At 41.4% G+C, this 13,943-nt stretch overlaps 1 protein-coding gene across 2 annotated transcripts in view; it reads left to right on the plus strand.

The window, feature by feature from the left end:
- The window catches only part of LOC135225648 (uncharacterized), a 112,854-nt gene that overhangs the window by 97,092 nt on the left and 1,819 nt on the right, over positions 1–13,943 (plus strand). For both annotated transcript variants that reach the window (XM_064264976.1, XM_064264974.1), the window contains exons 7-9: positions 2,269–2,365; positions 10,051–10,168; positions 10,817–10,970. In XM_064264976.1, the coding sequence (XP_064121046.1) occupies positions 2,269–2,365; positions 10,051–10,168; positions 10,817–10,970 (369 nt within the window). The remainder of the gene's footprint in view (positions 1–2,268; positions 2,366–10,050; positions 10,169–10,816; positions 10,971–13,943) is intronic.

A 13,943-nucleotide genomic window follows, 5' to 3' on the forward strand; every position in this document is an offset into this window, starting at 1 on the left:
CTCTCTCTCTCTCTCTCTCTCTCTCTCTCTCTCTCTCTCTCTCTCCCCTGATTTTATATTCTCTCTTTATCCTAGACGATTGTATCTCTCTCTCTCTCTCTCTCTCTCTCTCTCTCTCTCTCTCTCTCTCTCTCTCTCTCTCTCTCTCTCTCTCTCTCTCTCTCTCTCTTACTTTTCTGATTTCATATTCTCTCATCCTATTTTCCACGCTCTCCTAACACTGGACTCATTGTGTAACAGAGGTTTTCCTTCCTGTCACACCTTTTCAAACTTTGTCAATTTCCCTTCAGCGCTGACTGACCTCATAGGTCCCAATACTCGGCCATTGGCCTAAATTCTATTTTTAAACCCAACAATCTCGCTGTCTGAGTTAGTACTAGAGTAGGGAGCGAATATTAGGAATATGTATAAGGTATTCATGATATGATATATCACGAGAGGATTTTAAGTATTAGGACAGATAGGAAAGAACATGCCTGGGTCTATCTGAGGGTATTCTTCCAAGTGCCAACCAGGCAGAGTACAGACAGGCAGGTACAACACTACAAGAGAGGACATCACTACGATCGACGACACCGTCGCAGACGCACCGATGGACATGGTTGTCTCCCCCGTACATGAGAGGCCTAAGGCCACATGGGAGGTCTTCAGTTTCCCTCCATTCATGAGAGGCCGAGAGCCACATGGGAGGTCTTCAGATTCCCTCCATACATGAGAGGCCGAGAGCCACATGGGAGGTCATCAGATTCCCTCCATACATGAGAGGCCGAGAACCACATGGGAGGTCTTCAGTTTTTCCTCTACTCAGGTGAGGCACATAGCCAGCTGAGAGGAAACAGGTTTGTATCCCTCCCGCACTCAATGAGTTTTGACCTTAGGGTAGAGGTGCAGGGAGTTTTTCCCTCCACATATGGGAGGCCTAGAAGGCCACACATGGGAGATTAGTTTGGACGAGTGACAATTGAACTTGAGACTGACCTGCGTACTCAATTATATTGACTGACAACTGGTACAGTGGAGGGCCGGGTAGATTTGATTCCCCACCTCCAAATTAATGTTGTTAATCGGGCTTATTCAGGTGTTCAGGGGGTGTATTGCAATATGAAGTTTTTATTGTAAAACTAATATTGTAATACCTACCTGAACACCTGAATGATTCCCACCCTCCTCCCCTCTCATACAGAGTTATTGAGTTATGATTGACGTGAGAGGGCAGGTGTGACCGGCCCGTGAGGCAGGGCTACCAGCGGTGGGCTGGTAACTAGGTAACGAGGGTGTTTGCCAGGAGATTGGCAACACTGATCGTTTATTTTAACCGAAGATTTGGTAAATGTGTAATAAATGATGGTTCGGGCTGGTAAGTGACCAGGGCTTATTCAGGTGTTCAGGTAGGTATTACAATATTAGTTTTACAATAAAAACTTCATTTTTGACATGTAACAATACTGATTACAGAGCCGTACTGTATTTGTATTGCTAAAATTACATGGTTATGTGAAATTGGTTGACTTAGTCAATTATCATCATCATAAATGGTGCAGAAATTCAATATTTTATTCCTCCTAATTAAGCAAAGACATAAAAGGTTGCTTCTTCACTATCACATGCATAAAGTGCACATGAATTTACAGACAAGTAGAATACATGCAATTTATAGCTGGTAATGTATAAGGAGGATGTCCGCTAATTAATGAATTAAACAAAAATTTTGTATGTTTACCATTTGTGATGAATGGAGCTTCCACAGTATATAAAGCTTTACAGCATATAACAACAAAATGTGATGTCTTCTGGTGATAACTGTACTATTATATAGTGTGGATAGAATTTTTTTTTTTTTTTTTTGCATTCCCACTAAAATAACACTGTAAAATGGTATAACTTCATAATTTCTCTGAAAGAATGTGTGATACTTTAGTTATGTCATATTTCAGTACCATTATACTTAAGTTAGGTCATATTTCAGTAGTATTTTATAGAGGACATATGGGTAACCATCTTAAATTTTTCTATTGCTTTTTTGTTGTTTTCTCTTCATAGAGTGGAAATTCATATTCATACTTTTATCATTTATGCATTTAGGTAATTTTTAAACATGTAGTAACTGTTTCTTGTTTCCTGGAATAATTTTGGACAAAAATATTTCCTTAAGAACATTTCATTGATATTCCCATAATAGAGATAACCTTGCATTGATATTGCCATAATAGAGATAAGCTTGGTTATAGTAAATGTTAAAATTATTCAGCCCATCTTGCACACTTCCAGGGGAGTCTTCAGGACTGATTGTTGATGCTCTCCTTCACTGTAGAACTCTTATCTTCACAAAATTGAGAGACCCAGCAATATTCATTCCCATTATAAGGTTAGAAAGTGAACCTATTACTGTTTGGTAAACATATTTGCAAGTGGCATGTAAATACTAAGCTGTTCTGATTTCATTGTATGTATTGTGTTTTGTTGTGCACCAAGGTTGGGAATCCTTGTTTTTTGCTTTGCTGCTATAGACTTATACTTCTGGTATTTAAAAATATATTGAATAATTAGATTAAATTTATTAAAGAGAATTTGGCAGCACATCAAAAGACATCCTTAAATGTTGAGGAATGATTATGTGACCTGGATTCAGCCATTAGGTTTATGAGGATTAATCATTGGTTGAGGAGTTTTTATAGTGAAAAAATTTGAAGATGCATATCATGCTTTGAAATATCCATGACAGTTTGATTTAGTTGAAAGTTTTCAAGTGGACAACAAATAAAGAGCAATAAAACAGCAATATTGCATGAAAGCAAGCAAAAAAACTCGGCAGCTAGCCAGCAGGGAAGAAAATTTTGCATATGTGCAGACCTGGACCTAAAAGGTAGTGGGTTAAATAATATATAGCATAATAATATGTAAAATATATTTTTGTACATGCAACTTCCCCGGCAGATATATACTTAGCTATAGTCTCTGACGTCCCGACAGAATTCAAAACTCGCGGCACACGCGACAGGTAGGTCAGGTGACCAGCCCACTCCCGCCGCTGGGTGGCGGGAATAGGAACCATTCCCGTTTTCTAACCAGAATTTTTCTGTCGCCGGTAACAACAACACCGTTGTTGGTACCTCCTGCTTTGGAATTCTTTTTTCGTTGGCCGAGGATTATCTTTTTGACCTTTGGTGATGTATATTGATCTTTGGCTTTGGCATACGCTTATCGTGGACCGTTTTTTGGATTCTCTTTAAAATGTCTGACGTGGTACCTGTATTTAGAGAGTGTACGAAAGAGGAATGTAAGGTGAGGCTACGGAAAGCGTCGATGGATCCTCACACAGTCTGTAAAAAATGTAGGGGGAATGATTGTTCTGCAACTAATACCTGTCTGGAATGTGAGAGTTTAACGGAAGTGGAATGGAAGACCTTTGCTTCTTATGTAAGGAAACTTGAGAAAGATAGAGTTAGGAGGGCTTCCATCAGAAGCTCAAGTAGATCCTGCTCTATTGAACAGGAAGTAGCTCCTAACTCTTCTGTTAATTCACCTGCTCATAGTTTGGTTTCAGCCCCTTCCCCCAGCAGCGAACCAGTGGATGCGTCTACGGAAATAGCTGCAATGAGAGCCTCAATTATCAACTTAAAATCGCAACTGCAAGCGATGAAGGAGACAGGTAAGCGCAGTGATGTGTGCAGTGATTTGTGCAGTGTCCCCAGTGAAGTGGAGGGGGCATCTGACCGACTCCGCATTGCTCCTAGGCCTAGACCTCTTTCAGACTCCCATGACCAAGGGAGGAGGAATGTCGAAAGCCGCAAGGGGGATGTAGAGTATTCCCAACGGTCAGGCGTCCCTTCGGCAGATCCTGTAGCCGCTTCCCAGGCTGCCAAGGACAGCTATTGCAAAAGTGTCCTCGGGAAGTGCTTTTCTGACTCGGACTCTTCGTCCCCAAGAAGAGGATGGAGTTCTACCTCTAAGAGAACCTGGAAGACGCCAGCAAGCGAACCTTTGCATTCCAGTCCTGAACCTTTTCCGGAGTATTCTCCTGCTCGTAAGAGGAGAGCTACGAGATCTCCTGACTCTTCTCCGGAAGGTTTTGCTCACAAGACGAAGGAAGTTTTGGTAGGACTCCAGCAGCAGTTGTCCGCCTTAGTAGGAGTTCTTTCAGAAGGCTCTTCTAGGAAGAAAGACGTTTCTCTTCCCATCAAGAGTTCTGTTAGGAGAGCCTCAGAGAGTAGGCGCCCTGGCACCAGCAGACGCTCCTCGCCTGAAAGGTTTTCGTCCCCAGCGAAACCTTCTTCGGTTAGTTATGACAGGACTCGTATGTCCTCTCCTTCTAAGCTCGCTGATCGGAAACTCCCTGCGAGCAAGAGTTCTCCCAGGAGTTTTTCTAGAGGCAATTACGCCTCTCATGACAAGTACCAGGAGCCTGAGAGCCTCCTTCCACCTGATTTTTTGCGGATTTCTCGTGAGAGAATTCGTTCGGCTAAGAGCTCCGGGAGAGAAGAGAGCCCCTCTCTTTTCAGAGCTCCGCAAGAAGGAAGGAGCGTTCGTTCATCTAGACGATTCTCGAAGGAACAACCCTCTCCCTCCGGCAAGTGCCCAGAAATCAGAAGTCCCGTAGGAATCCCTTACTTTTGATATTCCTTCTAAGGACGCAAGAGTCTCGCCGAGTAGGCACCATGATTTTGACAAGTGCTCTTCACCTCCCAGGAGGTCTAGGAGAGAATCAAGCGCCTCTCCGACTGGACGCAAAGATAAAAGGAGCTTTTCTCCTGCTAGACGCAGTTACCAGGACGCAAGCGCCTCTTCTACTGGACGACGGGAACAAAGGGTTCTCCTTTCTCCTCGCAGGCGCATTTCGCCTTCCAAGCGTCCTCAACAGGACGCAAGCGCCTCTCCTTCTTGGACCAGGCGGCCTCACCAGGACGCAAGCGCCTCTCCTTCTTGGCCCAGGCGCACTCACCAGGACACAAGCTCCTCTCCTTCTTGGCGCCAGGAACGGGATGTTCTCCTTTCTCCTCGCAGGCGCTCTTCGCCTCACAGGCGTCTTATTCAGGACGCAAGCGCCTCTCCTAGCAGGCGCCAGGAGCAGATCAGAAGCCCGAGTATAGGGAAACTCCAGGACTCTTGCAGGAAGGAGGATAGGACCAAGTTATTGGATAATATCCAACAAGTGGACATTGATTCTCCTGCAGATAGGATTCGCGAGAGAAAAAGGCTTCTTTCTCCGGATCGGACTCCGGAAAAGGGAAAGCCCTCTTTGCCTGCAGCTCTTTTGGAAGAAGTTTCGGAAGAAGAAATCTCCAAAGATGCAGGAGTTTTGGACTAAGAGATTTGCTTCTCTTTTGTTGCAAGTGTTTGGAGACTCGCTACGCCCGTCGGATCCCCCTTCTCCGGGATCTTTATTATCCAGCACGAAACTGTCGAAGTCCTCCTCCTTTGTCAGGATGACACCTACTCTTTCTATGAGAAAGTCTCTGAAGAGCCTCGAGAGCTGGCTCAGATCGAGGAAGGAAGCGGGGAAGACGGTATTCGCTTGTCCTCCTTCCAAGCTAACGGGAAAACCAGGTATGTGGTATGACACCAAGGAGCCGATGGGCCTGGGACTCCCTTCATCCTCAGATGCGGACTTTTCCGCTCTGGTAGATTCATCAAGACGACGCTCTCTGCATTCTGCAAAAGCCTCTTGGGGGATGTGTGAGGTTGATCATCTCATCAAGGGCCTGTTCAAGACTCTCGAAGTCTTTAATTTCATGGACTGGGGTTTGGGAGCTTTAGCCAAGAAGTCTCAAGACCCAGACTTCGTTAGCATGGAGGAGTTGGGCAGCGTTTTGACTTGCCTAGACAAGGCGGTTATGGATGGCTCCAATGAAGTGGCATCCCTTTTTGGATCCTGTATTCTGAAGAAGAGGGCAGTGTTTAGCTCCTTCTTAACGAAATCTGTTTCGCCTCTGCAGAGATCCTCCCTGTTATACGCGCCCCTCTCTAGTCACCTCTTTCCTCAGGAAATAGTGAGGGATATTTCGAGGACCTTATCAGAAAAGGCTACACAGGACCTGTTGGCCCAGTCAGCTAAAAGACTAAAACCTGCTGTTGAGGTATCGAAGAAGGAGAAAGTTCCCTTCCAGCAGCCCTTTCGGGGAAGGTCTGCCCCTAGATCCTCTCTCAGAAGTAGACGATCGGAGAAGAGAGGAAGGTCTTCTCGAAGGCCGTTCATCAAGACCCAATGAGACTGCGGTCCTCCAGACAAAAGTGGGTGCCAGGCTTCTAAACTTTTACGAGACTAGGGCACAGAAAGGTGCCGATGCCTGGTCCCTATCCATCCTAAAGAAAGGATATTTAATCCCCTTCAGGGAAAAACCTCCCTTGACTACAACTCCAAGGGAGTTGACAGCAAACTACAAGGACTCTGTCAAGAAACAAGCCCTTCTACATCTCGTGGAGCAGATACTTTACAAGGAAGCCATAGAGGAAGTAAAAGATCTCTCTTCTCAGGGGTTTTACAATCCCCTGTTCTTGGTTCCGAAAAGTTCAGGAGGTTGGAGGCCAGTTCTGGACGTGAGCGCCCTGAACGTGTTCGTAGCAAAGAGGAAGTTCACAATGGAGACGACATCCTCGGTTTTAGCAGCCCTTCGTCCAGGGGACTGGATGGTATCCCTGGACCTGCAGGATGCGTATTTCCACGTGCCAATACACCCGTCTTCCAGGAAATACCTCAGGTTTATGGCTCAAGGAAGAGTATTTCAATTTCGGGCCCTATGCTTCGGACTCTCAACAGCCCCTCAAGTATTCACAGGACTGATGAAAAATGTGGCTCACTGGCTTCATCTCGAAGGGATTCGAATATCCTTGTATCTAGACGACTGGCTGATATGAGCACAGTCGCGAGTCAGATGTCTGGAGGACTTAAATCTGACACTGAAGTTAACACAGTCCTTGGGACTGTTAGTAAACCTCGAGAAATCCCAGATGATTCCCCAGCAGAACATTGTTTATCTGGGGATTCGGATGGATTCTCGGGGTTTTCATGTATTTCCATCACAGGAAAGACAGAACCGCTGCTTGGAAAAAGTAGCAACCTTCCTAGAGAAAGAACAATGTTCCGCGAGGGAATGGATGAGTCTTCTGGGGACACCCTTTCCTCGTTGGAACAGTTCATTTCTCTAGGAAGGCTTCACCTAAGGCCTTTACAGTTTCTACTAAGAGAACATTGGGATCAGAGATCTCAAAATCTGTCCGATTCCTTCCAGATTACGAAGGAAATAAAGGAGGACCTTCTTTGGTGGATGAATCCGTGCAGGCTCAACGAAGGAGTATCCCTTCACGTTCCGAACCCTCGGCTAGTGTTATATTCCGACGCCTCAGATGCGGGGTGGGGAGCCACTCTAGGGACGAGAGAAGTGTCAGGCACCTGGAGGGAAGAACAGGTGTCCTGGCACATCAATTTGAAGGAATTGACAGCGATTCACCTGTCTCTCATACACTTCGAGGCTCAGATCTCAGGTTCAGTCCTACAGATCAATTCGGACAACACAACAGCCTTAGCTTACATCAGGAAGCAAGGAGGGATGCACTCGTTCTCCCTTTACAAAAAGGCAAAAGAACTACTGCTTTGGGCGGAAGAGAGAAGAATCACTCTCCTGACGAGATTCATTCAAGGGGAGAAAAATGTAAGAGCCGACCTTCTGAGCAGGAGAGACCAAGTACTGTCTACAGAATGCACGTTGCATCAGGAGGTATGCAACAGACTATGGAACCTCTGGGGGAGACCAAATATAGATCTTTTTGCCACCCATTGGAACAACAGGCTGGAAAATTACTGCTCCCCGATCTCCGATCCAAGGGCGTTTTCTGTGGACGGCCTTCTCCTTGATTGGTCCGGAATAGACGGGTATGCTTTTCCACCGTTCAAGATAGTATCGGAAGTAGTAAGGAAGTTTGCAGCAGCAGAGGGAACCAAACTGACCCTCTTAGCCCCGTTCTGGCCAGCGCAAAACTGGTTCACAGAGGTACTGGGATGGATAGTAGACTTTCCGAGATCTCTCCCAAACAGGAGCGATCTTCTCAGACAACCCCACTTCGACAGGTATCACAAAAACCTACCCGCTCTCGCTCTAACTGCCTTCAGACTATCGAAGGACTTGTCAGAACGAGAGGTTTTTCTCGATAAGTTGCGAAAGCTATCGCAAGAGCAAGGAGGCCATCTACTATTCGAGTCTACCAGTCGAAGTGGGATGTGTTTCGCAGGTGGTGTAGAGCTCAGAAGATATCCTCTTCCAGTACCTCTGTGACAGATATAGCTGATTTCCTCCTTTACTTGAAGGAAAAATGTAGTCTAGTAGTCTCTACAATTAAGGGCTATAAAAGTATGCTTTCGTCAGTCTTCAGGCATAGAGGCCTTAACATTGCAGAAGACAAAGATTTACGTGATCTGATTAGATCTTTCGAGACGTCGAAGACTAGAAGTATTAGAGCACCTAGTTGGAACCTGGATGTGGTCCTAAAGTACTTGATGACCCCCAAATTCGAACCTCCCCGTAAGGCTACGTTCAGAGATCTGACAAGGAAGTCGTTATTCCTGGTCGCGCTAGCCTCAGCAAAAAGAGTAAGCGAACTACAAGCCTTAGAACATAATGTTGGCTTCAGGAACGACTCGGCGTTTTGTTCCTTCAAACCGATGTTTCTGGCGAAGAATGAAAACCCTTCGAAGCCTTGGCCTAGAACCTTCGAGGTAAAAGGACTTTCGTCTCTAGTGGGTACAGAACAAGAAAGGGCTCTTTGCCCGGTTAGAAGCCTTAAGTTCTACTTAGAGGAAGAACGAACTAAAGGGGAGTAAGGATAGTTTATGGTGCTCAGTTAGAGATCCCAGAAGACAGATCTCAAAAAATGCTCAGGCGTTCTTCATCAAAGATGTAATCAAGGAAGCCCATTTAGCGTGTAAAGAAGAACAACTGGACCTCCTTAGAGTTAAAGCTCACGAGGTAAGAGCAGTCGCTACCTCTTTAGCATTCCACAAGAACTTGTCGACACAGACTCTAGTGGAGTCAACTTTTTGGAGATGCAATTCAATCTTTGCATCCCATTACTTGAGAGACATTCAAGTGACGTGCGATAAATGCTTTACTCTAGGAGCTTACGTATCTGCGCATTCGTTGCTGGGACAGGGAGCTGAACCCAATCCTTTTTAGTTTTATTATTAAGGTTTTTTAATGGTTTTTTGTGCGTTTATTTGGTCGATTGAAAGAGGGTGCAGGAATTGACCCCTTTCAAATCGTAGTTTCTAACATGTTATTGTGGTCGGGATTGGTCGTTATGCTCCTTGTAGTGTCTTAGTTACCTAAAGCTCTATCATGTAAGAGGGTTAGCCCCCGTTGGTATGATACAGGTCAAGGTTCTGCCATGTAAGTGGGTCAGCCCCCATTGGTACGATCCAAGAAAAGGCTCTGCCATGTAAGCGGGTCAGCCCCCATTGGCATGATCCGAAAGAGTTATCAGTCACAGGTCTCATCCTCTCTGAAACTCTCATGGCAAGCAGACTCAGACAGTATCAATGAAGTCTTCTTCCATATCAGGTAGGAACCAAGGTTGTTTTTAATATACCTACAACGTATGTTGTTTCCCCGTTTTTATATTCATTAATATTTAGTATGTAACTGTCTCTTGCCCTCCACCAAGGGTGTCAATCAGCTAAGTATATCTCTGCCAGGGCAAGTTGCATGTACAAAAATGATATTGTTAGTATACAATAAAGTTTTGTACATACTTACCCGGCAGATATATACGATTAATGGCCCGCCCAGCCTCCCCTCAGGAGACAGGTGGAAGAGAAAAATTCTGGTTAGAAAACGGGAATGGTTCCTATTCCCGCCACCCAGCGGCGGGAGTGGGCTGGTCACCTGACCTACCTGTCGCGTGTGCCGCGAGTTTTGAATTCTGTCGGGACATCGGAGACTATAGCTAAGTATATATCTGCCGGGTAAGTATGTACAAAACTTTATTGTATACTAACTATCATTTTATTTTACCCTGTGATTTTAAGTGAGCTGATTTTAACTGAAGTACTCTGTATTTCAGGCTTTTCTTTACTTCTGTGAAAAGGAACAAATCTGAACTTCATTCAATATCTCCGGAATTATACCTGAAATACCTTGTTCTTGGCAAGTTCTGGCTCTTTATGTCACCCAGAGAGGAGGTTAGTGCAAATGAATTGTGTGTACAATATTTAGACTTTATTACATTTTGAATGCTCAACAAACACAGATAAGACCTGAACCATTAAGACTCTTGACCAAGGAAAAAAATCCATTTCCTTCTGGCTTAATTTTTTTTAAGATGAGTACCTCAGACTTAGGTCTTCATCTAATGCTTTGATAATTAAGGTTTATTCTGATTCCAGTCGAGTAATAGAATCAGGAGTAAAGGACTATTACATTTTCTTTAAAAGAAGCAAATACATACAATATTTGACCAAGGTCCAGTTTTGTTCTGTGTGTGTGTTTTTTTTTTTTTTTTCTCTCTTTAACCTCTTGATTCACCAGCAGGATGGCATTTTGATGAAATTTAGTTTGCTAGTTAAAAAGTAAACTGAACTAGAAATTATGAACAGAACACAAGGAATTTAACAAGACCACTTGAGTCTTGTGTAGAATAGCATAGGGCTGTATCTGTTAGTGAGCAATATAGACCATTGAATTATTCATTGTAAAGTTATAGACCTTCTATAATCTGACAGGAGTTAAGGCTTTGGAAAATGGGAGAAATGTTAAAATATTTTTATATTAAGTTTTTAACTAAGTCACATGAGATTGTTTTTGGTTTTAATGATAAATTTTTATTTCAGGTTGCCAGTGTGCGAACATATATTTGTAGTTTGCTGAAAATCCCCCCATCATTTGAAGAGTGGTCATGTCAGGCAAATATTTCATGGCTAAAGCTCAAAACCTTCAACACCAAATCTGTTTTGAAGGCCCATAGTGATATCAACTGCTTTACAGGTAAGCTTGCAGTAGGGATTGGGTCTGTGTATGGTGCATGAAAACCAAGCATTCATTATGTAAATAATGGCAGTGAATGACTTCCTCAGCCCAAGGACTGCCATGTGGTAAAAATTTATATGTATATTGTATTGATAAACCTTTGTAAGACTTAGGTTGCCAGTAATGACCATAAAAAAGATCTTTTTTATGTTACTATGCTGGAGTTATTTCCTTTCATGTGTAATAGTTCGTGGTAAGTGTAGGGAAGACAAATCAAAGGCCCTCCTTTCCAAAAATGGTGAATTTGAATTTGTATTCTTTGTATCACTTCTTTCACTTTTCCACCTAACAGTGACCCTCTCTCACTCAGTGTGGGGATGTCTGTTCAGTTGGTAACTTTGGCCCAGATGTGGGTGCTATTTTAACTCAATCTGGCACCTTGTCTAGTTCTGAAATGAGATGTAATACTCATATTCCATTCAGTAACTGCAATACACAGGGTTTGGCTTTAGCAAAGTACTTCCCAGTTCTGAGAAAGATAGAAGCATCCAAATATCAGGTTATTACACTTACCAGTGAAAATTTGTGACCTCACAGCAGCCAGACAATTGTAGTACCTTCATCACAGATAAAATATGACTGAAACGCTCATAAAACTTTTAAATACAAAAATATATTATTGAACTCAAAATTTATAAGTGAAATTCACAATCTCCTGGAAATTTACTATTACATACTTTAAAACAACACAAAGTTTAATTAATTCTTGAATTAATTATTAAGTCAAATTAAATAAAAATTAATTTATCACAAAAATCAAGATATTAAATTATTCAAGTAAAATTCAAAATGTTAAGTAACAATTAAAATTTGAAAAGAATTCTAAGTAAATGCATTTTAAGTAAATGCAAAGTGATTAACAAGTGTGAAACTCAATTAAATTTGTAATGGTTAATTAATGAAAACATTTAGAATAATCAAAGACATTGTGAATATAAAAGCACATAAAATTTGGAAAATACCAAAATTGCAAAAACACTAAGAAAACTTGAATCACAGAATATATAAAAAAAACATATATCAATAAGAAAAGTGGATAAATAAACAAAAAAGTCACCAACACAAAAATGTGAAATAATGAAAAATCTTCCCTGCAAATAATCTAACCCTTAAACGCTGACTGGACGTATTTTACGTCGAAATTTTTTGTCTCTCGGGTGCCGACTGGACGTATTTTACGTCGACATACAAAAGTTTTTTTTAAATTCGCGGAAAAATACTTTTAGGCCTACCAGCCGAAAACTCTTGAATCACGCGCATTGGGGGATGCTGGGAGTTCACGGATCAAGGTGTTGTTTTGTTTACAATCGTTATGCAGGCGCACAAGCACGAATTTCTTTCTTGCCGCACTAAAAAGTATCTGTGACACATCTCGGAAATTATTTCGTCACTTTGACATCATTTTTGTACCATTTTAAATTAGCCGTTACATGGAGTATTATATATGAAAATGTGTGCATTTTTATGTAGAATACAACAAAAAATACTCATGATTGTAGCTTTTATCAGTTTTGAGATATTTTCATATAAATAACGATAAGTGCCAAAATTTCAACCTTCGGTCAACTTTGACTCTACCGAAATGGTTGAAAAACGCAATTGTAAGCTAAAACACTAATATTCTAGTAATATTCAATCATTTACCTTTATTTTGCAACAAATTGGAAGTCTCTAGCACAATATTTCGATTTATGGTGAATTTATGAAAAAAATAACATTTTCTTTATGTCCGCGCGGTAACTCTTTCGAAAAAATCATACGTGCGATTGTGGTAATGTTTGCACCATTTTAAATTAGCCATTACATAAAGTTTTATATATGAAAATGTGTGCAATTTCATGTAAAATACAACAAAAAATAATTTAAGGTTGTAGCTTTTCTCATTTTTGAAATATTTGCATATAAATCAATATAAATAGAAAAAAACCACGTTCAGTCAACTTTGACTCTACCGAAATGGTCGAAAATCGCAATTGTAAGCTAAAACTCTTAGTCTAGTAATATTCAGTCATTTATCTTCATCTTGAAACAAATTTGAAGTCTCTAGCACAATATTTAGATTTATGGTGAATTAAAAAAAAAAAAACTTTCCTTCCCTCCGCGCGCAGATTCTCCGCCACAAATCTCCGAAATGCGTACATCCCATTCTCAGAATATTTGCTCCATTTCATATTAGGCATTTCATAGAGTTTTATATATGAAAATGTGCTCAATTTCATGTAGAATAAAACGAAAAATATTTGAAGGTTGTAGCTTTTCTAATTTCCGAAATAATTGCATATAAAAAAAAATATATAAAAAAATTCGACATTCAGTCAACTTTAACTCATCAGATATGGTCAAAAACTGCAATTGTAAGCTAATACTCTTACAGTATAGTAATATTCAGTCATTTGTCTTTATTTTGAAAGAAATTGGAAGTCTCTAGGACAATATTTAGATTTATGGTGAATTTTTGAAAAAAATATGGTTACGTCCGCGCGTTACGAATTCATGCATTATTTTGTGATAATATTTTCTCTGTGTTGCTTTTATTGTTTTACAATGTGTTATATACCAAAATGATCGCAATTTAGTGTACATTACAACGAAAAAAAAAGTAACTTGTTACCTTTAACCATTTTGCGCACAGCACGATTTGAATACAATTCTATATGAAATTTCGTTTTTGTGCTATCATATATTGCATTATTTATATATGATAATGATAATTTTTTTCATTTCTGATGGTTGCATACTAAACTTCCGCTAATGACAAAAAAGGAGCCAAAAATGAACTCTTAATCTTGAAAACTAAGCGCGCTGTGATTTTTTGAAAAAAATATTTTTTCCGCATCCGCGCTCACTCCGAAACACCTCCGGCACACGGGAGACAATTTTTATTTTACCGCTTCGGCGTTTAAGGGCTAAGTGCTTTTAGTATTTTTTTAT

This window comes from Macrobrachium nipponense, chromosome 13 (genome assembly GCF_015104395.2).
Source record: "Macrobrachium nipponense isolate FS-2020 chromosome 13, ASM1510439v2, whole genome shotgun sequence".
NCBI lineage: Eukaryota > Metazoa > Arthropoda > Malacostraca > Decapoda > Palaemonidae > Macrobrachium > Macrobrachium nipponense.